Source organism: Pararge aegeria, chromosome 4 (genome assembly GCF_905163445.1).
Source record: "Pararge aegeria chromosome 4, ilParAegt1.1, whole genome shotgun sequence".
NCBI classification, from domain to species: Eukaryota; Metazoa; Arthropoda; class Insecta; order Lepidoptera; family Nymphalidae; genus Pararge; species Pararge aegeria.
In genome coordinates this window covers 15,418,427-15,445,060 of record NC_053183.1, presented here as the reverse complement: position 1 = coordinate 15,445,060, position 26,634 = coordinate 15,418,427, and the positions used below count along the sequence as shown (strand labels likewise).

General features: G+C 35.7%; 1 protein-coding gene across 2 annotated transcripts; it reads left to right on the top strand.

Moving 5' to 3' along the window:
* On the top strand, positions 1-26,614 carry LOC120623334 (uncharacterized protein CG7065-like). Of its 2 annotated transcripts, XM_039889301.1 has the most exons (23): positions 1-313; positions 1,697-1,904; positions 6,940-7,101; positions 7,979-8,096; positions 8,466-8,610; positions 9,941-10,094; positions 12,616-12,782; positions 13,954-14,054; positions 14,618-14,639; positions 15,976-16,042; positions 16,466-16,563; positions 16,986-17,097; positions 17,937-18,114; positions 18,655-18,832; positions 19,281-19,487; positions 20,323-20,427; positions 20,816-20,953; positions 21,550-21,841; positions 22,540-22,737; positions 23,436-23,597; positions 23,896-24,035; positions 24,151-24,436; positions 24,768-26,614. In XM_039889301.1, the coding sequence occupies exons 2-23, from the start codon at positions 1,791-1,793 to the stop codon at positions 26,316-26,318; spliced, it is 4,695 nt and encodes a 1,564-aa protein (XP_039745235.1). In that variant the 5' UTR covers positions 1-313; positions 1,697-1,790; the 3' UTR covers positions 26,319-26,614. The 2 variants fall into 2 exon arrangements, with proteins under 2 accessions (XP_039745235.1, XP_039745236.1); XM_039889302.1 differs by lacking the exon at positions 1,697-1,904 and having other exon boundaries at positions 24,768-26,613.
* Positions 26,615-26,634: the final 20 nt, after the last annotated feature.

The window sequence follows — 26,634 nt, the reverse complement described above, 5'->3', positions numbered from 1 at the left end:
TCTGTGTCAACATGACAAAATGGCTTCCAATCGGATTTTTCTGAGCAACTTTTAGTCAAAATGTTCTGTTCTGTTATTTCTTCTTGAAGAATGAAATTATAATTAATGCTATCATTCAAATCCTTGAGGTGTTACGGAGTGATTCAGTTTTGGTTAATCGGTTGCCGTTGTTATTGAAAGCAGTTCCAGTGCAACCTGCAACCCACCATTGTCAATCGATGACAGCGTATGGAGATCAGAGACTGCAGCATCAGCTATCAAAATAAATCTGAGATTGATTTGGATTCATTGATTTATTTCGGTGCGCATTAAGGTCAGTCAATTTTAACATATTTCTTAAACTTTTGACTTACTAAATTAGAAATTGATTTTACACAAAATACTGTTTATTTAAAAACAAAATTTTAAACATAAATATGCGTTGTACGAACTCTATATATCTAGATTTCGAAGCTCCGAATGTATTGTGGTCATTAATCAATACTACTTCCTGTTTATTTGAAGTGAGTGATACCTAACATAATGTATTTCAGTAATGGGTAAGTATTCATTTATGTTTTATACTTAAGATTAATAAACCCCGGAACAACCCTTATGAATCTAAATGATTTTGTCAAAAGACCAGGATTTCTTAATTATTTATATTCATAAAGTTGTCAATGAGTGAGCTTCAACAGAGTATTAGTAGCTTTTAGTTTAGGAAGAAAATAAATATTATAGGTACTTTTTTCTTAAAATAAGCAAACTGTTAAGAAGCCACATGTGATTTTTATTGTAAGACTAGAGATACCCTTCTGATATTTTTTAATGACCCCCCCTTGGAGCAACGGTGAGTATTGTGGTTTTAAGTGTAGGTCCTGGCTAGGGTAGTTTATAAATTTCTGATTTTACTATGGTCTGGTCTTTTGAGAGTCTATGGCCATGGCTTGTAACTACCCTACTAAAAAAGATGCGCCACCAAGAGATCAACAGTCAAGGGCTAACTTGTAGTGGATAAATAAAAAAAAATCTCTCATACTAAAACACCAACATTCATTCTAAAACCTACTGCATTGCATTGCCTGCGAACCCTTCGCCTATAACCTTCCTCAATACTTAGGCTACAAAATGCAAAAAAAAAAATCTGATCTGAAACTTACAGTGGAGCTCCTAAAAATTCTATTCGCCTTTACAGTTATGTAGGTACAAGAAATTGTGATGTAAACATACCACAGAAGTAAGGAGTGCAGCTCAGATTATTCATATAGTAGATTGATGCAAGTTATGTAATAACTTCAAAACTTATGAATTCTTAGATTAATGAGTTTCAGTTAAAGTTTGATATACCACACAGAGTTTTTAAGTTTAACATAATAGAAAAATGAACATAAGAAAATAATGAAAATCATGTAAATACTAACTGCTACTACCTAAATGAACTGTATTAAGCAAAATTCTTTCTTTTATCATCAATTTCTACAACATATTTGAACCAAGAATTTATTATAATTCTTATAAATTAGTGTTCATAAATGCTGGATTGTGTTATATTTTAACATTTATTAACTCAAATTTGATTTGAGTAGTTCATGATATTGGTCTTTAATATGCCACATACATCAGGAATTTGTAAGTATCTCTTTTTTATCATATTATTATATTTACCACAATACAAAACAATGGAAGCACTAAGAAGTCATATCAATTTGTTTTACAGTTGCCGCTGAAGATAGAAGACAGTGAAAAATTTAATATTTGTGATAATAGTTTATGAACATTCGGTGCTCATAAACTATAAGTGTTAGTGCTCAATGATGGACCTCCCTGATTGCCCGCCAGGGGCAGAGGGTTATGAAGATACTGTTACTGAAGTGCCAAAACAAAAACCAGAAATTGAAGATTTCGCATCTAGTACTTGCACTAAGGTAAGAATTCCATCTATTTATTTTAACATTTTGTTGAGTATCCATAAGATTATTATATAATATTTTTTGTAATTAATAAAAGATACCTCTGTAGATTATGGCTTTGAACATTTATTATTTTCAGGCAATTACATAAATCTTCCTTTGTTGTAGAAAATAAAAAAAACTATGGCTATATATCCTGTTCATGATAAAAATTACATGATATTAAAATATAAATATTGTAGATCTATAGGTTATTTCAACACTTTACAAAACTCATAATAATAGGATTCAGTTATAGTACTTATTTATCCTATACATAAGTTAAGAAAACTAAAGTTATTGATGTATGAAGTTGACATCTCCACTTAAGAAGCAATGAGTTGTGGTGGTTAAACCTTTAATCAATAGTGGTAATATTTCCGTTTTTTATAATGATTGGTGGTGAATAGTAGTCAGATATATATTTTGAAAAAAAAAAACTATTTTATAAAGATTAACTAACTTGTGCACTATTCCTATTACATCTTTATAAATTCACAAATTTAGTGGGAAACATTAAGAATTCAGGACTGGCAGCTCTGAAATTTTAAAATTTGTCTTTCATGTATTATATTGGTCTACCCTTTGTTGCATTTTTTGCCGCAATTTCAATATAGTAAACTCCCAATATCATCGGCCGTTTAAGCAATGTCCTCTTGCTCTTCTATATATGCCCTCCTTTCCTTTCATTGTGGAGATTATCATCCCTCATTCGCCCGCTTGATTATTGTGCTTGTGTACATTTGACAGATCAAATGGATAAATGACATATATATCGCTACATATTTTATTTGAGAACCAATTTAAATTAAATAAAAAAAATGAAATCACAACTTCAGTCACTATCCAAATTGCTTTAGCTATTGAGAAGATTAAGGTTTTGTTGGATAGAGCTGAAAATATTTTTTATGATTTTATTATACAATGTGTAAATGAAAACCGAAATATAACATCACAGGCTTTATAGTTACAATATTTACTCTAGTGAGTTTAGAGAGACTTATTTGCGAAACCGAGAAGCTAATAGTTTTTGAGTAAAATAAATATCTAAATCTAGTAATATTGATACTTTATATGGGTGCTGATCTAAATGAAACACATTTCTAACTCGCCTTTTAGCCCTAATAATAGTAGCGAATATTATAGAGGAAAGATTTTTTTGTTTGTTTGCACCCAATAGGCTCTGAAAGTATTAGACCGATTTTAACTATTTCTTCGCCAAAAGAAAGCTAACTCATCACGAAGGCTATAATAAAAAGAAAATTTTTGGTGATTCTTAAGAAAATTGCAATAATCGCAAAATAACAAAGTTTTACCTATAAAGTTCATTACTTGGCGTGCGCCGAGATAACTATTGATGATACATACAAACTATGTACTAAATGATTAAAGTACTCATTATTACCTACAAAAAAGTCCAGGAGGGGATATATCTAACTATCATAGTTAGGTCCCAATAGCAACTTTTGTGTGCTAAAATTTTATTACATTGCCAGTAGAAACATAGTGGGTTACATTAGGATCAAAGTTTTAATTCTTATTCAAATAAATAGTTTTATCATCAAGAATATTTATATAGCAGTAAAATAAATTTTAATTCTTCCCTATCGGACATTAATTACTTAAAGTAGAAGTTGTCGCGAGTTTAAAAATGTAAGGACAACACCAAAGCAAATAGTACTTTTTAGAGACACTTAATTGAAAAAGTTCTTTTCAAAAACAACACCTGATTATAGTGTACAAAAACACAACACACAACTTAAAATATGCTTTATAAACAAAAACAAACGCGGACGAAGTCGCTGGTAATAATTTGTTATAGTGATAATGCCTAAGAATTAAGGCACATTTTTAGTCTGTGGCAATATTTCTGTTTGCTCAGCATGATTCAAAAATACTTGGTGACTTCTTTGTTGTTTTACAACAGTGACCTAGTTAATCTGTTCCATGTCTTACTATTCACTTGTAAAAAATAATTAAGAAAATTAAACTAATAGATTGGAGTACGAGAAGTATCCTATAATCTATAGTAAGCGGCGCGGTGCGGCGGTGTTATGAATTCAGTGACATCGTTTCATGCAGCTGAAAATAAATACGAATAGGTGCTTAATTTGATGAGCAACTTCCGATTTTCTAAATGCAGAAATTAATGTTTAATCTTTTCATATCTCTTTTAGTAAACTTCAATTATTTTCAATATTGTTCAGAGTTACTATAGACTAAATAGATTAAATGGGTTGCGATGTTAGACGTTACAAAAATTACCGTGTTTATTTGTTTCAAAACTCAGTGCTTAATTTTAAAATATAAGTGCTTTCTATGGAAAACAATGTAAATTTAACAATCCTTTTACAACGAAAACAAATGTATGTTGCAGTAGGTGATATATAATATTTTTTAATTAAAGAAAACTTTATTATTGATATTGTTTAATTTAGGTAAATAAGAGTTTCAGTTAGGAATGAATGAGAACCTGCTGGGAATTAAAGCTAACACTCTGCCATTTTTAATAGACAAAATTTACTATAGTATTTAAGAATCCCATTACTGCCCATATTTTTAATAAACAAACACGAAACAGTTTTTGGCATGCCTTTAATAAGAGAGAAAAGAGACATCACTCCAAACAAATTAGGTGAATACTAAACAACCACCCACTCAGTATCATCACTGAATGAAATTCACAAGTAATAAATAAAATTTTAGTGATTTTTTTAAACCTTGTAGATCAACAATTATATAGTGGTACGCAGTATCAGTTGGAGTAATCGGTTGGACCTCGGGCCCTTACACAAACCACACAACAAAAATACGGACTTTAAACGACTTTCAGCTGTACATTGTTCCCCGACACTCTACTTTCGTGGAACATAATAAAGCGTTTGACAAGAATAGTCACAAGGATTTTCGATGTTTTTTTTAATAGTATTAATTGATGGGCCAAGCAGGTGGCACACCTGATGAAAAGTAGAAAACCATTACCTATGAACAGCAACATTTCGCAGGGCATACTAGGAACACATCCTATAACATGCTGCCCTGTGTCCATCAACCTAGGGCGTAGGGCCTCATGTGCCTGTAATTACACCGGCAACAAAGGCCTTCAGAAGCGAACAAAACATTGAAACAATGCTACATAGCGGCAGTTATAAATGATGGTAGGACTGACGGTAACTTTTATTTTAAGGACGCCCATGTAGTAGGCACCTACTAACTCCACTGTGTGAAACTGTGTTAACTGCAGACATAATTTACCTATCTGGTTTAAGTCGTCTCTTTCAGACAATTATTGAATTGCTGATCCTAGTCTGAAACTGCATGAAAATATACTTTGGAGGTTCGGTTTTGGTCTTTACCTATCCGTGGCCCTTCGATGAATTCGCTAAACCGGCCGACCAGTTTTTTATCGAAGCTTGTATTTCCTCATTTACAGTGGATCTGTTTCTTATCAGCGCACATGTACCCTCACAAGACAGGCGGGTCCACACTCATTGAATGTTTCTTATTGAAACCCTGTATCGAAGCTAACAAAACGCCCCAAAAAAAAACCTTGTCCTGAGCTTGTAGCTTAATTGAAAATAATATGATTTGATGATAATCCATTGGGCCGTTTAGTTGGAAAGAGCGCCGTGGGCATAGTGAAACTTAATTTAAGTAAGGATTAATTTGTAGGATAAGACATAGGTTGATACTGTGAAGTAAATAAATAATAGCTTAAAAATACATTGTTCGACCGCTCATTAAACAGCTTTTGCTGTAGACAATACGAGTTCAACTTCTTACCAAAATCCGTTTATCAGTAAGATTGAGTGACGGACAAGATAGTTGCTCGCATATTTTTTTTTCCATTATGCGATAAGGAATCTTAGAACATTACTACATCCTACGCGAACTTAGCCTGTCATATTAAATATCGTTTATTTAAGAGACGAGTTGTATTGAGTGCAATGACGAAGGAAGTAGAGGAACTGTTATAAATACGAAAAAACTACGTGGTGCTAAAATGACGACATACGCAAGTGTTGCAAATTGTTTTATAAAACGTAATTAACAAAATAACACTTAAAATTAAATACACAATTTTAACAAAACACTTCAGCCGTGGATGACAAAGTTAATGTGGGCACTTAAACTGCGAATTGGCACCCTCCGGCTATATGATTTGCGCCCTAAACATTAATAATCCATAATATCTAGTTGAGATGTTGTCAGTGTGACCTCTAGTATCTAAGCTTTCCCACTGAAATTGTCACCGAAACTGGTATTCATGGGCAAGGTTGAATATAAAATATGCTTTCTCGTCGATACACTATTTGTTGGTGAAACGAATGAGACTACACATTACGTAGTGATTTTAGTGAAAGACGCGGTAAAATGTTTAAAGGGTATGTAGTAGTATGTACGCACAAAAGTAAGCCGAGACGCGAAAAAGAATGTTGCCAGAATGCTTAGTGTGAGATTTTCTACGCATTTAAAAGCGTGAAAGTTAACTACTAGGTTTTGTTTCTAGATGGCGCTCTGTCGACTCTATACAAATCGTAGTTAATTTTTCCGCGATCGAATAGGTAGAAAATCTCTCGCTAGGCAATGCGTGTCATTCGGATTACTTATCCTTTTCTCACGTACTTAATTTGCATCAAAAGTTCGATTTACATTCTTTATTTCGTCTTATTGGCATTACTTTAAAAATTCCTAAATTGATAGTGCTTTAAACTCGTACTAAAAACAAACAAATTGATGGAGGGGAGTGCTAGCGGTCACGTTTCTAATATAAATAAAAAATATGGTGAGTATATTTCCAACAAACAAAAGACAGTATAACTTTTTTTTAATAAAATAAACGGAGTATCTTCTAAGCGTCGTTTTATTTGTCGCTTCCCAAAACTATTCAGGTACTTTTCTTATTTCGTCACTGAATGTTTTGTTTTCACTGAGTTTCGGGATGTACATGATTGAGGATCTATGTGGCTTGTCATATCTAAATATATGGAACAAGTTTATTGTTTTGCAGGCTGAAAAGGAGTTCCAGGAGCATATAAACAGTTTGAAGATCAACGTTGAAGATGGCAGCTTGCGGTGCATGGTGGAGCGTCGCGGGCGGGACATGTCGGGCAATTGGATATATTTATGCTATCCCTGTGCGGCGGTGTGCAGCGGGGAGAATGTTATTCAGGTTGTATTCTGCTGCTAGTTTTTAATTAAACGTGTACTGCTAAATGAAGCTGAAAGAACTGAAACTATCAATCAAATGTTAATTAGAGATAAAAAAATATGTGAATCTTGACCATATTGCTGACTAAATAGTAGTCACGATTCAGTAAAACTTTCCTGGTAGAAAAAAATATCAAAGTTAGCTCTTACTAAATTGGACGTTTTTTTAAGTTATTTACTAAAATATAGGGATAAAATATAAAATACTATTTGTGTAGACATTATTGAGTAATTTGTTGTTTTAAATGTATTAATTCAATAATTTATACTAATATTTCCTTCATGAGTAGGTAAAAAAAAAATTATGGGAAACTAGATGAAATTAAAAAAAAATACTTAAAAATTGCAACGGCACATACTGAAATCAAATAACGCTTTTAAGATCATGATATGAGCGGAGTTGATTGTAGTTTGCATCTTTTTTTTTTTTACATAATTGAAATTTTCTTATAAGTATAAATTAAGTACATAAAATAAATGAAAACAACCATATAATATGTATACCTATTTTCTTACATATAATATGTATACTTATTTTTTATTTCATCCCAAAATTTAAAATATTAATTAAGATAATGTATGTTAAATTTTATAATTTGTTTATATGGTGATATATTGTCTTAGCTGTACAGCGTTTCACTATGCTTCAGTTAGCTTGTTTAAGCTTTCCAAAAATCTGATAAACACTCTGAAGATGGACATTCGAGAAAGCTAGGCGCAAATGGTTTATTGAACTGTCTTTGTTTTTTCTATTAGTTAAAGTACCTGGATAATGTATTGAACTAATTTTTGGCTCCTCCTCTTCTTTTTTTTTTCTAAAATATATTATTATTTTGCAGTCTCATATATCCGGGAAGAAGCACAAAAGTAAGCTGTCACAGAATCAGACTTGGTCAACCAGGATTTATGAAGAGCATCCTTATATATTGAATGTGAAAGGAATCTGCACTAAAAAAGGTCAGTGGTGTACTTGTTTTGGAGATTAATGTTATAAAACAGTACCCGGTTGATCGTGTTTTTTTCTTTGGGAGAAATAAATAGTCATCTGGACTTGTGCCATGGTCTTTATGTTCGTAAGAGTGGATTAAAACTCGAAAATAAAAATTCGAATGGACTTTGTAAGGTTTTTCATTCCCTAAAAACTCGTATAGAATGAAGTTTTTAAAAATTAAAATTTAGCTATATCGATTTATCGGTCCTGAGACCACCTGCATACAAAATTTCATGAAAATCGTTTGAGCCATTTCCGTATATATATACATATAAACAAGAATTGCTCGTTCAGAGGTATAAGATGGTACTAATTTCGTATTATTATTACGTCAGCGCCGCCAAAGCCTACCGAACCCGCGGTGCAGAAGTTCGTCGAAGACGTCGAGTCGTTGCAGAGACCCCTATCGGAGTTCGATCAGAAGTTCGGCAAGTACATCGGCGTGCGCTGTCACATACAGGACACGCTAGATGGTGTCAAGTGAGTCATATATGTTTATGTTCTCAATTAATTGGTGGGCCTAATAAACTAAAAGAAAACTTGTATTTACTCGTAATACCAAAGAAAGAGTGAGATTGGTATTTATTTTCGTTAAATAAAACTGCAATATCTAGCTAGCCGCTATGTAAATATACCGAATTAAAAATCATGACGTCACATCTATATAAACATAATTTTGTATGAACGCATGAACTTCGACTTTTTTTAAATTTTAAACTATAAGGTGCTAAGTTTTTAGTATACTCTCAGTTACGTATAGCTCTCGGCCTGTAGTTGTTTACAATACTTACAACTTACTTTAGTTGTACGACTTTTTGGAACTTGATAGCTTGTGAAATATTCAATGTTTGCAATGTTTGCGTGGTTTGGTTCGCACAGTATAAGTGTGACACTACAGAAATATTTTTTTTTTTGTATGATATAAGTTATTACTGAATTTTGAAGTGGTATAAAAGTGTCGTAGTGTAAAATTTGTTTTAAAGATAAAGGCCGATAGCTTTTGTGGCGTGTTTTATTTAGCCTATAATCCGTAGGTCCACTTATCTTAATAGAGATAGTTAGGCGCAAACCTTCTCTTATAATCTACTGCGGTTTTCACATATTGACCAGCGACTATTGACAGTTTCCATTGATACGTTTCCCGCTCAGTTGATTAGCGATTTCGGAAGTTGCCGTTTTTTGTGCCGCCAACAAAGTTTTAGGACAACTTGTAAAGAGGTGTTAAGCCGCCAACAACAATGCCACTATTTCAGCGATCGGCGGCATTGGTGTGTTAATACTTTAACACGCATCTCTTTATCATCATCATTCATCAACAGCTTTTTTAGTATCCAACTGCAGTAGATTATGAGAGAATGATTGTGCCCTCGTAATCATCGCAGATTGGCGGGCTTTCGAGATTATTATAAAATCTTAATAATAATAACGGATTAACACATCTGGTAGCGTGCCTGGTAGAGCCGCCAGATTAGAATACAATTGTCACAGCCCCTGTTCCCGTGGCACATAATTGAGAACGGGCAGCAGTTTACAAACTCGTTTGTTATATATTTATATATATTATGTATATTTTATATTTACATATTACGTATATTTATTAAAATTATATATCTATTTGTATCTTTACATTTTGGTATGGTATGGTATGGTATGGTGGTAATGGTACGTTCTTGTAAGAGATTGCTTGCAGCAAGAAGACCGCCTTTTCATGTCTACATTGTGTATTGTATACTCCTTACTGTTTCTTTTCCTGTATGTTATACGTTTATAAGTGCAATAAAGTGTTTCTTCTTCTTCTAACTTTGCTCAGCGCCCCGCTACTGGGAGTGGAGTACCTCATTGAACACCCACCGGAGCAGGCGTACTACGAGCCCTCGTACATATGCGTGTTGTGCATCAAGCAGGGCCACCCCCGCACCATCGTCAACCACCTCACCTGCTTCTGGCATCGGTACAACTACCTTGTGAGTGTCCAGCATCTCCGTACGCGAACACCTATGCTATCAGTGGCGTGCATAGCCCTTGGACCCAGGGTATGCACAAGGTGTTCAGCACAAACATAAAGTAAAATTTATATTTTAGATATGTCGGTTTATATTCAAATTACTTTACGAAAGTTATATTTTTGATTGATTTAATACTATCGTCTATCTACTGCTAATTGAATAAAAGTACATACCCTGATTTACGTCACAAAATTATGACACACCATTCGGCAGCATTTTCTAAGCACACTGAAGATGATAATATTTTTTTCCAACATGTTTTTAGCGTCTTGATGAAAATTATTAATATCACAATATCCTTTATCATTTCAAACTTTACGTATATTGGACAATAAAACAAAAGGAAAGCAAAATAATGGATTGGTGTGTACAAAGCCGCTTAGTCAAGAATACCTAGTTTTCGTAAAATTTATTATTACACATACGTTTTACTTTATCACCTATTTTTGTGGATATTTGTAACATTGGTACACACCTTCCTTTGCGAATGATTTCTAATTTTACGATAAAGGGATAGAAATTAAAGTTGTCTCTAAGTACTTTTTCCAGGCACACTGAACCCAAACAAAGACCGCACGAATATGCTTTCATTATAAAATGAATGAATAAACTATAAAATAACGTTAACACATTAAACTATCACTACTCAAACTTTTATAAGTTGCTGAATTTATGCACGTTAACCTTTTATTTATCACCAACGCCATAGAGCATTGTTCGAAGGTAAACAATAATGGCGATTGAATATGCTAATGATAATATTGCAATCGAAATTAGTCAAAATATGTCTTTAATTTTTTTGTAAGTAAGGGTACGAACGCTATTTTATTTTGATATGTCAACAATAAATATAAACAATAATTATTGTTAACTTTCTCACTTTCCAATAATTCCTGGAATACTTTTCATAAAAAAATCAAACACGTAATTGATTATCCACTTCCGTAAGCAGTGCTTATAGACACCTATACATAGAGAATTTATGAATGAAACTGTTCACACAAGACCGATGCTAATCTTGTAAGTACAAGCGCACGATTATAACATTACACGACACACACTACTAACTTGCACGCACACATCTAGCAGAACGATTCTTTCTTTGGGCGTGCTTATTTTATTTGATATTTCTATGCAACAGTAGATGGCGTCATATGTCGAGTGATTCATAATAATTGATTTACCCTGCAATCGATAACATGAGATTTAAATGATAATATAGGTATTTTTACGTGTTTTAAAAGGTAAATGTTTAGCATTTACGGTTAAAAATTAAAATACGAAGTAGAAAATTTTATTTTATAAGCTATACCTACGCCTCGCGCGCGCTGGTTGCGCTGTCGCCTGTCTAGCGACAATTGACCTAGAAGTTTGGCCGCTCATTACTAGATGGCGCTTTCATATATTTTTTACTTAGTGTTTTTTTAATTACAAAACTTTAATGGTCCTATCTGAAGGTTCTTTAAGACCCTGAGGGTAGGGTATGCACTGCTTATTTGCATATATGCAATGCACGCCACTGTATGCTATGTCTAACTTAGGATGATTATTTTAGCAGGTGCACGCAAGTTCGTAAACATCGTGAGGAAACTTACATGCTTGAGAGTTCTACATAATGTTTTCAAAGCTGTGTGGACTCCACCAATACGCACTGGGCCAGCGTAGTGGATTACGGCCTTAACCCCGTCTCATTGTGGGAGGAGACCCGTGCTCTGTAGTGGGCCGGTAATAGGTTGATGTGATCATTAAAGTTACTTGCAATAATTTATCACCCATTTGTTTGTTAAAATAAACTGTTACTTATACCACAAATTATTTTAGTTTAAAAATAATAAGAAATCAGCACACATGAATATCGCCAGTCCTGTAGCATGTAAAATTAATAGATGGGAAAAATTTAATCATAAAGGAAATGAAATATCAAATGTTTTGTATCATAAATTATAATCTGACCATACAGCATCGCCATGCCAATCAATTCCACGTTCTATGGGAAGAATAATCGATAATAGAATAGGTTCATTAACGATTGTACAAAACCACATCCCTTCTGTGAGTTGTAAAAACTAGAATCGGTCTGTTTGTACTTCAGTTACTAGGCTGTATCTTGATCCGTGATAGTTAGTTGAATTTTACAAAAACGATAAAAAAATACAAATAGTTTATTTGGGTTAACAAAATTAATGTAAACGCTAATGGCTGTCATCATTAGCGTTTACCCTAAGCCTTTGTTACCGTAAGGCTTAGGGTAACAAATTAAGGGTATATATATATATATATATATACTACCCCTGTGTCAGAAGATTCTGCTCTTCCATACACACACAAACACAAACAAAAAACAATTTGTGTTGATGTAAAAATTAATAATAGACATGTTACAAAGAAGAAAATGAGATAACTAAAAAAAAAAAAAATGTTTCTCTGTAGCGGCTATAACAACAACAAGTAGTAAAAAAATTATGTGTGTCACTTGCAGTTGCGTCACTTCAGCAAAGCATGCGCATTGATGGCGCCGTACCGCGGCCAGAATAAGTACCGCGAAGGTGTGGCCGTAATCATAAATCGCCTCTCGCAACGGATTCAGGACAAGTACGGCCGGCTCAAGCCCATCAACATTGACAAGGAGGAGTACGAGAAGGACAGGTAAAGTCCATATTTTCTTACTTGTCTTAACTCTGTCTGATGTAAACCGTCTTTTCAATACTTTTTAGTTTAAGCCTTCATTAGCACAAGAAAATCTGTTTTAATTTTATCTGCTTTATTAATCATAACATATTTGACACTAAATTAAAAAATTAAAAACGATTGTTTACATAACGATAATGCTGTATACCTACAATTAATCATTGTAATGGCACTAGTCAGAATTTGAATGAAATTCTAACACAAATTTTAATTTTTGTATAAATGTTGTTACAATTGATTGCTGGTGTGTCTTATGAATAAATAAATATATAAATAAATAAACATTTGAAACGTGCTGACAGTTAAAGTGTATCTACAATCTACATAACTCATTATGCTGCGTTTATTGGTAAGGCCAATTAGATTTCTTAGAATCCATAACCAAACTGATATTATAAATGCGAAAGTGTGTTGGTTTATTATTTTGTAACAAATAAGTAAAACAGTCCCAACAAGTAGAAAGTATCGTTTTTACTAATAGTGCCAAATGGGCAAACGTAGTTCATACTTGAAAAAAATAATGGTTATATTATGAAATTTAATTAACCTCGCAAAAAGCAGGAGAATCTGTATAGTGTAATTTATTATCTTCAGTCTTAATGCTCCAAAGCTCCGAAAGCGGAGCATCCTCAGGAGATGTCGACTTTACAATGAATACTTTTTAAGAATTTATAATAATAATTAAGCTTAATTTTTATAATATATCATGTAGTTTCGCAAAGTAACGCCTGCTACAATCCAAAATAATGTTTTATTACAGCAATGGTCGTTATTATTCTCAGAGACCTTTGACTTTTAAACAAAAAGCGCTTGATTTCTTTGATTGGAGTTACATTCTGCCGTTGATTGGAGACAGCCGATTGGCGCAGTTTGCAGCGACCCTGCTTTCTAAGTCCAAGGCTGTGGGTTCGATTCCCACAGCTGGAAAATGTTTGTGTGATGAGCATGAATGTTTTTCAGTGTCTGGGTGTTTATATGTTTATTATAAGTATTTATGTATTATATTCATAACAATATTCAACAGCTATCTTCGTACCCATAACACAAGCTACGCTTACTTTGGGGCTAGGTGGTGATGTGTGTATTGTCGTAGTATATTTATTTATTTATTTATTTAATTATGTTCCAGGGAGCAGATACACCAGTGGTTGTTCCGAGGCATTCATTTCACTGAAACGGATGAGTGTACCTTTGAAGAAGTAGTTGATCCCGACCTTATCACATCGCTGGGTATGTACTTTTCTTTACAGTACCTGTAAAGCAACCAGTTGAAATTCAATGCTAATCTATTTAACATACGGCTGAGAATTGCATAGCAAAGTTGGTTAAACGAGCTTAACTCCGAGCAACACATTAAGGACTAGCCATTGAATTCAGACATTGATTTTTGTTAAAGGAACAATTTTGTCAAATCAACAATTTGGTCCTTTGAGCCGGATATCATCGTCGGATTGCTGGGCACAGGCCACCACTCCCAAACAGGGTCGGTTTAGCATAGACCCACCACGCTACTCCATTCCGTGTTGGTCGGCTTTTAAAACTTCTAGAACTAGGTTCCGGCACTTTTGACCCCAGCAAAAATTCAAACCCAGTACCTTGTGGTCAGTTATGTGGTAGTTGAACAAGCTAACCGTTAGGCGAACAAAGCAATTGCAGGATATAATATCAATAAACAGCTTTCTAAATAATGTTTTTTTTGTGTTAAGATTTCATGTTATCTCTGCATATACTTTATCGATTAAATTAAGTTAATATGTTCCTTACCATAACTTGTATTCATTTTCTTTCAACAGATTCTACCAAAACTGGATCAAAGTAAGTGGATTTCTTTTACACTAGCTGCTTGCCCGCGTTCTTCGTCCGCTTTTATTACAGTTTTTATACCGTGGGATCTGTTTTGTTTCCTGAGATAAAAATTATCTACTCTCCGTCGATTCAACCAGCTCTTTGCCAAAATTCAAGTTTATTTGTTCGCATAAAGAAAGGACTAACAAACATTCGCAACTATACTTATAATAAAACTGTAACTAGTTAAATTATGTACATTGAAGATATTTAAAAATATTTATTTGGAGGGCACTCTATAACCGATACTGTAATTTTTTTTCATTTGCGTCTGTCTGTATCTGTGCATCACGCTAAATCTACTGAATGAATTTAAATGAAAATTTGCACGATTTAAGTACATACTGCAAGGTAGGACATAGGATATTTTCTATCCCAAAATGCAGCTCGGTTCGGTTGGGGAGAGGGGATAAAACTGTTTGACGATTTTGCAACATAACTCCGTCAATTGTAGACCGATTTAATTAACTCTTTTTCTACTAGATAGGTTTAGGTATCAGTTTATTTTACCTAAATTTCTTGTAGATCTGATGATTATGATTTTAGGTGAGGACAGAACTCCACAGCAGACAGCAGCAAACCCCTCACTTAGCGCTTAAAGACACTGAGCACATAAAGTGTTGCCACATTTATGAGGACTACAGTGCTTGGACTAAAAAAAATTTAGAAAGTTTCCTGGTTAACCTTAACTAACAATGCGACTTCGATTCTTTCTTTAGGATTACTTTTTTTTGTTAGTGATAGGAGCTGATAGATACCACATTATCTTTCAAACTTCCAAAGACAAGCACTCATCCATTTACTGAGTTTTGGGTAAACCTTGCTTGCCTAGCGCTATCGACTAAAATTTAGTGTTGTCGTTAAGCTACACATTATTAATGGTATACGTGATAGAAAGTTTAAATTGTAGATGATTAAAGCTCCAAAAGCAAGCAGATATATCATTCGCCCACACCTAGGTCGTTTGTTTTAATATGTTGAAATACTATCTGTACTTGATATCATAGGTTTATATATTTGGCACTTCCAGTAGGTTGAAAACACTTTACGTTTGGTATCTGATATATTGAGGTAGGGGTAGACGACGTAGCTTTACGCTGCGTCCCATAATTTACGCGGGTGAAGCCTCAGGGCACATCTTTTTTATAATATTAGTAAGGATTCATTATGAAACCAGAGTCTTTGTACACATGAATTTGACTTTTAAAAACGTAGATATATTAGTTTTTAAAGATCCTTCATATTTTATCCATGCAAAAATATTATCACTCTTTGTATGTTTTTTTAATTTGTTTTATTTTTCTAGAAAAAAACGTGATCCGTCACCACCAGTTGTCGCGGCGCCTACAAAACCTGCCGGCAATAATTTTGTCGTAAGTAAAAAAATTTTTTTGTGAAATTTATAGAACACAACTAATATTTGTTTATGTTGTCTAAAAAAGTTATTTAGATAAAAATGTGTGTTACATTGTTAATATTTTGTTTATAAATTCGCGTTTTTTCGTGAAATACATTTATGAAAATAAACTTTAGAACCAGATGTTTTTAACCAGAAATTTATATAGACAAGAGTCTTCATTTAAATATAACTTTATTCATCCAATCGAATTGCGTGTGTATGTCACTGAACTCCTCCTAAACGGCTGGACTGATTTAAATGAATTTTTCGGTATGCGTTTGGGTGGCACCCTGGATGGTTTAGATTCACAAATCACCCCAACAGATGGCGCTGGGGTTAGCGGACCCCATATATATTTTATAAAAAAATTCATTCTGGCTTAATTTTCTGTGTTCAGGCATCAAAAAAAAGTAAAACTGGCGATGCATTGGAGGCGTTATCCGATGTGAGCGATGAACCTGACTTACGTCCTCATCGGGACGATAGAGTTCATAGGCAAGTATTTAGTAACTGAATGACAGTATTAGGTTGCGTCATCAAAAAGTGGATCCAATCCATGGTTGCTTAGGTTTAAGATGTGAATTTTAAACGCGAGCGGCGAGAGTATCTTGAATGCGTTGCGCGTGCGACTTTTATTAAAAAAAAATTAAAATATTTTAACACACTTATTCACATAATTTTATTTATTTTAAATATACAAAATTGATCTATAGCTCACTAGGCTATCTCTGCTTTAATTTCTACATTAGATGTAGCAATATTGACTATTCAGTTTGTGATATATTCAAGTACACACAATCAAACTTATCTCATCATTCGATCCTCTCTTCTAATCCAACTTACGTGATTTTCCACAAGTGCCCTTACTATAAAATTGCCTGTGTTCACTACTAAGTAGCGCTAACTAAAACTTACAGAAACAGACCGGAGCCGAAGCGCTTCGCGCCATATCCTGATAAGCGACGTGAGAGCCCGTACCGGTCGCGGTACAGCGGACGCGCTGCGTCCAGAACGCTTGCTGAAGAGAAGGTATATAATTTAATACCTGACGCAAAAGTGCTTGTTTGTGTGTCTCATATATCCGCTAAAGACGGATTTTAATTCACTGAAGTAAACTGACAGTTGCTTATCACTTTGTAAAGTAATGTTGCCGGATTTATTTTAATAGTGTCAATCCAGCTCATTAGTGTTTCAACCTACTTGCGCAAGGCTAATCGGAACATAGCTAATATTAATAATTAAAATTGCAAATATATTTCGGGCATGCAGGTTTACTTTTGACGGCGGACTAGCGCAGTGGGCAGCGACCCTGCTTTCTTTGCCGTGGGTTCGATTCCCACAACTGGAACATGTTTGTGTGATAAACATGAATTTTTTTCAGTGGCTGGGTGTTTATCTGTATATTATAAGTATTTATGTATATTATTCAAAAAAATATTCATCAGTCCTATTAGTACCCATAACACAAGCTGCGCTTACTTTGGGGCTAGATGGCGATGTGTGTATTGTCGTAGTATATTTATTTATTTACTTTAAACATGTTTTCGTTCACCGTCAAAGCAATTCAAAGATATTTGCTTAAAACGCACATAACTTAGAGACCTTACGGCTGCGTGCCGGAGCTCGAACATTGCTTCTCCGAAAATGAAGCCGAGCTAATAAACACGCGGCTATAAAAAGTATAGTTATATTTTTAAATACATGTGTAAATATTGACGTAGGGTGTTGGCAGATCAATATAAAGTTGTCAACACTCCTCCTTAACGGGGTGTTAAGGATTCCTGATTAGGGGCAAACGCTCCCGTTGGGAGAGAGCTTTAGTCAAACAGTGGACTTTTTGGCTATTGATGATGCATGTACTTAAACAGGTGTCGCGTCCTCCTAACTACGAGTACAAGTTAAAGCTAGCGGCAGACCAACGTGCCACAGCAGAGGAACTGGCTCGGAAAGCGCTCTCCTACCACGAGAAGAATCCCGAAAAGCACCCCCTTTACCCTGAAGAGTGGAAGAAGTTTTGGAATCGACGTTACAAGGAGATACAAACCGGTATGTATGTTTTGGTTATTACTGTATTTATGCCGCTACTCCATACCGCCTGCAAATTTTTCCTTATTTATTTTTACCACGCGTTCGCTTTGGTATGTCTGTTCCGGTCAAAGTTAGCTAGAGATATCAAACTATTACTTTAGGTATTAATAGCATGACAACACATGATGAAAAATACCTAGATGTTTTTTGGATATTTTAGCGCGAGGCGTACGCGAAATTTGTAAATATATAAATGCTCCAATTACGTATTTTATTTTGAATTCAGAAAGCATTGCAACGTCAGATTTTAATAATTACTTTTGCTATTAAGTGTTACTTTTCTTGTATTCTAACGTCGCATTCACGATAGCGTAAATCACACGTTTTATATGAAGGACCTAAAATTAAAAACTCAGTACAAATTTGACAGATTATCGTAACTCCAAAGTTAAATTTCATACATGGGTCGGCTAATTTTTTGGGCTAAGGATCAGCCATCCTAGCGTAAATGTCAGTAATGTCACACAACACACTCTTAAGATAAATTAACTTTTGTAGAGGGCAAAGACCCATCTAAGCACGACTTCAAGCCAGAATGGATCTTGTTCTGGACGGCGCGTATGAAGGAGTTGCATGAGGAAGAAATGCGTTCCACGGTCGGCGAGATCTACCGCCGGCTGCGAGTCACGCCGCCCGACGTGTCCGAGCGTGTAGACGATAAGAGCACCGGCGTTCGGTAAGAATTCAACATTAAATCAATCCCTAAACTCTATAAGCCTACTTGTACAAACAAGGTTATCTTTTTATTTATAAGTGGCTTTGGAGATTATTAAACACTTTTATAAAATTTCCATTCTAGATTTTCAGTGCACCTGAATTTTTCTGACTATTTTGCAATAATTAATCCAACGTCGTTTAAACTTAACAGTCGCTTAGACGAAGGCAACAGTGCCCTATAGTGGTATGTTTATAGGCTGATGACGAGGGTGATAATGATTATGATGCGAAATCAAATTTTCTTAGTTCGTTCGTTGTCGCCCTTTAGCATTTATCGAACCAAATGAAGTGAATAACACTTATACGCATCATGATGATGACGCTGATTATCATGCTGACGATGCTTATAACTGTTTGGCAATAGCAGTTATTGGAATGCTAATACGCTATAATTTTCTACATTTCAGGAAATCCCCAGAACGTCGTCGATCACCAGAGCGGCGTAGATCTATCGATCGTCGTCGTTCACCAGAAGGTCAACGCAAGAGATCCCCTGACCCAGCGCACAGACGTCGCTCACCTCCCAGGCGAAGAAGCCCTCAATCTAGAAGACCTCCACCCAGACGACTTTCACCGGAACCACGACGGAGGACGCCAGAACGCAGAGATCGCAGGTAAGCCCATATTTTTTTTCTCGCTGTATCTGTAACAGTAATGGATATGCTCCAGTTGCAATGCATTTATGCACTGGTACAGTCTACAGTATTTGTCGTCCGCCGATGGTACAGCGGTAAATGCAGCGTTGGTTTACCCCGACTATGTGGACACTCATCAAACGGAGTCTCTCGGAATAGCTGGACGCAAGCCAGCATAAGACCTTGGTATTTAGAACTCCTTATAAAAGACTTTGCCCGACAGTAGATGTGCATCGGTTGTTATAATTAATTTTATTGAAGGTTTCTGCTGTGGCACCCTACCGACAAAGCAATTTAGCGTTCTGATACGATGCCGCGGAGGAACCGATTAAGGATATGGGTAAGCCCGCTACGACCTCAGACTGCATCATATCACCAGATGAGATTGCAGTCAAGAGCTAACATGTACATAAAAAAACAACTAGTTTAAGAAAAAAATGTGTAAGCTACAAGTTAAAACAACTTGTACAAATTGGCTACATAAAATAGTAATTTGTTAAACTTCATAGCTTGTGTATGATATTTTCATGAAACAACCAGGGAAAATATCATATTTTACATTAACATTTAAAATTTTATTCTATGATTAAGAACTAGAACTGTTACACTGGTAAACCGTATAAGCTAGAACTTGTTTCAGGCTTCGCTTATAAGCATTGTTCTTAGCAATCTTTAGTGTAAAGTTCTCTTCTTTTTCCATGCCACGTTATGTGGGCTCTAATTATTACTATTAGTACTTTATATATTTCTTATTGAAATTGTATACCTATTAAGAGTGTTTGAAACACATGTGCTGTGATCTATATTGCTGCAGGTCTCCGGATCGTCGCTCTCCTCATCGCAGGCCGCAGCCCGCGCCGCCGCGCCGCAGTTCTCCGTCAAGATTGTTACGGACACGCTCTAGAAGTCCCGTACCCAGGTATAAATACTAGATTCCCATACAAAAATTCTTTCGCTATCCTATACATTATTAACCCGAACCGCCTAGGTTCCTCAAGAATTGGGCTGATTTAACAGCCCAATGCTAAATAATTATGATTTTTTCAAAAATGATGAACTTTCATATCCTATTTATCATATTTGTTTATTATATTGAATTAAATAAGTTCCAATGATTTTTCCAGAAAAAGTCCTTGATAAGAAAAAAAAACGGATATGTTATGTGTGTAATATATATTTTATCTTTTTTATTATTTATTGACTACAAGTATCAAATTAAAATGCATTAAAAACAGTTGAGTCACTTTCCTACGATAATGACAATTTGTACTTAATAACATTATAATTGTATAAAATTATTCCAACAGGTCACACAATCATAGCCCGACTCGTAAAACAGCCCGCAGCCCGCTCTCACGTCGCGAGTCTGCGCCTCGTAATCATAGCCCTAAACCAGCAGTAACCGTGCTCGACACTGTGCTAGTCTCGGATGACGAACTAAAACCGTAAGTCTCGGACTCCTACAGCACGAGATGATTTTTTCCACGGGGAAAGGATAATGTTTATCTTATTTTTGTCTACTCTCAGCGCGCGCGTGGAATATCTAAATAATATTCGTGTAATATTAAAAGGAATGAATTTAAAATTTTTTCAGTTATCGTGCTTCGGCAGGTGGACAGCTCAATTTTATTACTCGTCAGTAGATACAATCGGGAGATACATTTTTTGACTCCCGCCCATGCTTGCCGTGAAAGGAAACAAATTTTGCACTTTTATGAGTGCAAAATAAAACAATTAAAATGAAATAACCTCTAAGCATACCATAGAAAAAAAAGAATCATGAATTCGATTTAAAAAAATTATTGATAGTTAGAAATAAGTAATTTTATCATCCACTTCATACTTAGGCTGGCACGCTATAAGCGTAGTTTTATCAAGTTTGAGCTAAATATACTGCACAGATAATAAATAGCTATGTACATTTGAATAACATTTCAACAGGCAGGATTCTGTAGGGTACAATCCTACTAACTTTACAAGTCAGCAACATATCGGTGGCGTCTCGCACAGATTATTGTTTAATTGTAATCTCCTTCCCCAGCGACGACGGTCTATCACCGTGGAACTCTGACGATTCTATGGGCTCGTTGCTCGAAGCACGTTCCCCGGTCAGACATCGGTCGCGCACCGGGAGCGCGGCGTCGCGCGCGTCTCGCGCGTCCCGTCGCCCCGACAAGTACGGAAAAATGAAACCGCCAATCAAACCTCAAGATTTCGGCTCCGCAGAAAATATAGTCGCTACTTTAAGACTGCTCGTCGCTCTCGAGGATTACTTGGGAAGCTTGGGACCGAAGATCATAGATTTGCTGGCTGAAGCACTCAAAATGGAAAAGGTAATGTAAGATCTCTAAAGCTAAAGAAACTTTTGTGTTTATCTCCTTTCTGGTTAATACGGATAATACAATTTGCAATTCTGTATTGCGAAATCAACATCTTTGGAGGACGCTCCGGTATCAAAGGGAATCGTGCGTGCATTAGTGGAGGATCTGTATATTTATAAAAGATTTTTCTTGCCCTTCTCCTACAATATGTCGGCACTAACAAATCTTCTTTTTCTTCAAACTTGAAGATAAATTTAATTTTGGATTTGAAATATTTTATAAGGCATACCGCCTGAGATGGGGTTCCTTGGGAATCTTCCTGTTGGTGGTTGGCGGTTTCTACCGCCACCTTCCCGTTCAAAGGGGTAAGGTTTTAATCCCCATTTAATCGCCCTGAGCATATCCGTATTTTGCGGAGAAGTATCGTATCTGGTTGTAATTAGGTTTCCGCTTTATTGTACAAAAAATAAATAAAAAGGTCTGTAAAAAAATAATACTAAATAATTGTCTGGTGGTCATAGCAAATTAAGCTTATTTAGTAACCACCCTACCATCAAAGATGTACCGTCCATCAGTTTAGCATTCAAGTACGATTCTGGGGTATGGGTTTAAGTAACTGCCACACCTCTAACAAGTTAAGAGGGTTTTGGTGAGAGGGTTAAATTGTTGTGGAATAAAAATAAACATTACAATACCTATTTCTGTCACAGGAAAGAGCAAACTCATCAGAAGATATGTTGGAACAAGAATCCGCAGTAGTATTAATCGAGACCGCGAAGGAAAAGCTAAAGGGTGCGGTCCAAGCGGGACTCGTATCGGGTAGTGCAGCTGCGGCGGTGCGCGCGGCCGTCGTGCGTGCTGCGGCCACTATGCATGAAGCGGACAAGAGGATTAAGAATAAAAAACAGGTAGTTTTAATTATGATTATGAGAGCTAATGGAGTGAAGTACTAGTAAATAGCACGCACAGAAGCATTAACGCCTAAATAGTATGGCCAGAAAGCAAGTAATTAGATTATTTAAAAATTGCATTACATATATTTGGATCTTCTTTACTTAAATAGATAGTTAGGTTGATTGACTTAACATTTTTACATCTTTAACAAATTTTTTAAACCTTACTGATAGATTTCTGTCAGACTTTGACAAAAGACCTACTTCTTCGACAGCAAAATATCTTGGCATGCACCTAGATAAATAACAAACATGGAAATTTCCGTATGTAGAAGAAAGTTATGAACACAAGAAATTTTTCAGATACATTAACTGGCTTTTTAATATAATTTACATCACTTACCCATTAACACTTGGTGTGCACACAAGCGCTAATATAAAAGGTTAAAAAAAAAACAATAAAAATGTCAAAAAAGTTTTTGTCCCATCCAGGAAAAATATTTCTTATATACTTGTATTGACCGGATCTGAGTGCGTTGTGTGAGATTCTCTACTTATTCGATCAAGTGAAAGCTAGGATTTATCTGGAATCAAAAGACCGCCATCTAGTACTATTTCCCAGTATGGTCACTAGATGGTATATATTAGCTGCGAAGCGTGGCTAGGGATGGCCAGTATGTGTACTTTATACTTGAGTTGCTGTTGTGTTACAGGCAGCAGCTAGCGCCTCAGTTCGCAGCGGCGCCGCAGTGCCGGTGGCGGGTGTGGGTGAAGTGAATCGCGAACAAATCGCGCAGCAGATGGCTGCCGCCCTCATTGCTGAGGGCAAGACGGACGTTTCCTCTGAGGAGCTGGCACAATTGGTTGATGCTGTTGTAAGTTATTCTTATATTGCATTATTGGAGTATTTTATCACCTTTAGTTTAACACATATTATTATATTCAAAGTATTAGTAAAAAAAGAATATGTATAAAAACAAAAGCCAACTAAACATCATTAGGCATCTTCACGTTTGTTGCGTGCGATATAAAAGCTTGTACATTTTGAGATAAATGCAATGAGACATCAATTACTCTTGCCCTCTTTCTTATTCCAAAAGCACTATACCGTGACTATATACCAGCGTAGTTCATAAATGGAATTCCATTTTTTGAACAATATTTAATATTCAGGTTGGCATGGCCGAAGCTAAGAAACGTGAAGCAGAATCGAAAACTAAAGTGGTCAATGACAAGACATCGCGAGTGCCCGTCGCCGTCTCCGGCACCGCCTCAGCGTTGCAGATGTTGCAATCCGCTTACGATGATAAAAAGTAAGTTTTACAATGGCGTCTCAGTTTTCCATCTGCAATTTTCAAACGAAATTTTCGAAAATTGGCCACTTTTAAGTAATTATTTTTCAAAGCAATTGTTTTTATTTTAAAATAGGGTTGAAAAAGAAGACATTGCAGATGCAATGGACGGTTTATCAGACTCAGATCTAGAAACTTTGCTCAAAAACTTCAATGAACTATCAGCCGAGGAACAGCACAGCCTCATAGCATATTTGAAGAAGCTTGAAGCGCGCGAACCTGAACGAGTAGAAAGATTGCGGCAATATGTGAGCGCGGCGGCGAACAATGCGCCGGCTGAAGGAGGAGTCGATCCGCTGAAACCGAGCTTAGAACCAGTTTCCATAGAGAGTGATGATGACGATGACTATACCGTGGAAGATGTGAGTATTTTCTGTGTATCGGCAAGGGCCGTATCACATTTGTACATTTAACAGTTCTGGATCTTTGTTAGAAAAATGTTGAATCCCTCCTATAATAAATAGTGTTAGTTGATTCTTCTTTCACGTAACAACGGATTGACGTTATTTTTTGCATAACGCAATTTGTAAAAGCAATACAGTAAGCGCGGATGAAGCAGCAAGCAGAACTATCAATTAAACGAAGTCATGTTAAAAACCCAACAAGGGGCAGGTTCAAATCGAGGCTGCAATAGTTCGCGGTAATCCTATTATACTATAGATCAAGTTGTGAATATGAATGTTTTGGTTACAGGTATTCAAATCTGCTACAGAGAAAGTCAAAGAAGATCGTATACGTCAAGAAATGGAGATAGTTAAGAAGTCCTTGGAAGAATCAAAAGTTTCGCCTCCAGTTCCTGCAGCAGTTACAGAAAGCTTTCCTGAGGCAAAAAATATTTCGTCGGCAACTGATCTTTTGGCATTGGTGCAAGCTGCCTTGCAGCCTTCGCCTGCCCCAATTACTGCACAAAATAAAACATCTGATGTTGTGACTAGTAGTACTCAACCTCGATCTTTCGGAGACCTACCTGAACCACAGAAGGTGGGCCAGCTTAAACAACTTATTCCATCACTAGCTTCAAACAATAAGACTTCCAATCAAAATTCATCAAATCAATCAGATTTTGGAGGTAGCCAAAATACTCCACATATACCAGTTTGGGAGCCAAGGCAAATTTCAGATGAATACAATAGAAGCGCTTTTAATACTCAGAGACAGGATACATTCAACCGAGGAGGATATCAAGGGCCACAAGAAAATTTCAATCAAGGACCAAGAGGATTCCAGCGTAATTATAATCAGGAACCCCAGGACAGCTACAATCAGGACACTCAAGATAGTTTCAATCTGGGACCTGAGGACAGTTACAATAGTGAACCTCAGGACGATTACAAGGGATCTCAGAATCATTACAATAGGAGACTTCAGGATAATTACGAAAAGGGACCTCATGACAATTACAACAAGGGACCTCAGGACATTTACAACGAGGAACCTCAGGACAATTTCAACATGGGACCTCAGGACACTTACAACAAGGATCCTCAGGACAGTTACTATGAGGCACCTTTGGATACTTACAATGTGTCGCCTCAGGACGATTACAATACAGCACCTCTCGATACTTACAATGAGGAACCTCAAGATAGTTACAATAAGGGACCTGAGGACTCTTACAATAAGGGACCTCAGGCCAATTTTAATAAAGGAACTGAGGACAATTACAATAAGGGACCTCAGGAAAGTTTCAATCAAGGATCACAGGACAAATTCAAACAAGACCCACAAGGATCTAAGGATATGTTTAAACAAGGCCCAGAAGGGGCTCAGGATAATTACAATCAAGAATCTCAAGGCAGTTACAATCAAGGATTCAGAGGTGGCCAGGATAATGATAATCAGGGCTTTAGAGGATCTCACGATAACAACTACAATCAGGGGTCCCAAGGACAGCAGGACAATAGTTTTAAGAAGGGGTTGAGTGGACCTCAGGATAACTACAACCAGAACAAACGAGGACTACAGAACCAAGGACGGCCAAAAAGTTTTAATCAAAAACCAGCTCAACAGAGTAATTTTAAACAAGGACAGCCTAGCAATTTTAATCAAGGTCCAAGAGGGCCACCTAGTCTTTTAGGGAATTATAACGGGCAATCTTTTATACCAACAAGAGGAACTAATGATAACTCTTATAACAATAAGGGCACAAGGGGAAACTTTCATAGAAATCAGCAGAAACACTTCCGAGGCAGGGGAGGTAGAGGCTTCGGCGGACCCAGAGGTCGCGGAAGAGGTTATTTCTAGATGGTATTGAGTAGTCCATAATTTTATCTATTTTTAAGAGATGAAATAAAAGTTAAAAAATATAACAGAGTTTCTGTGATATTTAATATAATCTATATCTGAATTAAAAATGATATATTTAACTTTTATTTTATCACTAAAAATGAATTTCAACTGGTTGCACAATACAAGAGACTTTTTCAGTACTGCAAAGGCATACTGATGACATTATTGCATTTAATTTTATAATTCTAATTCAGTACGAAAATTGTGTGCAATCAGAATTAGTATGTAATGAACCCTAGATTATATAAATGTTATATTTTCGCTCTGTGCG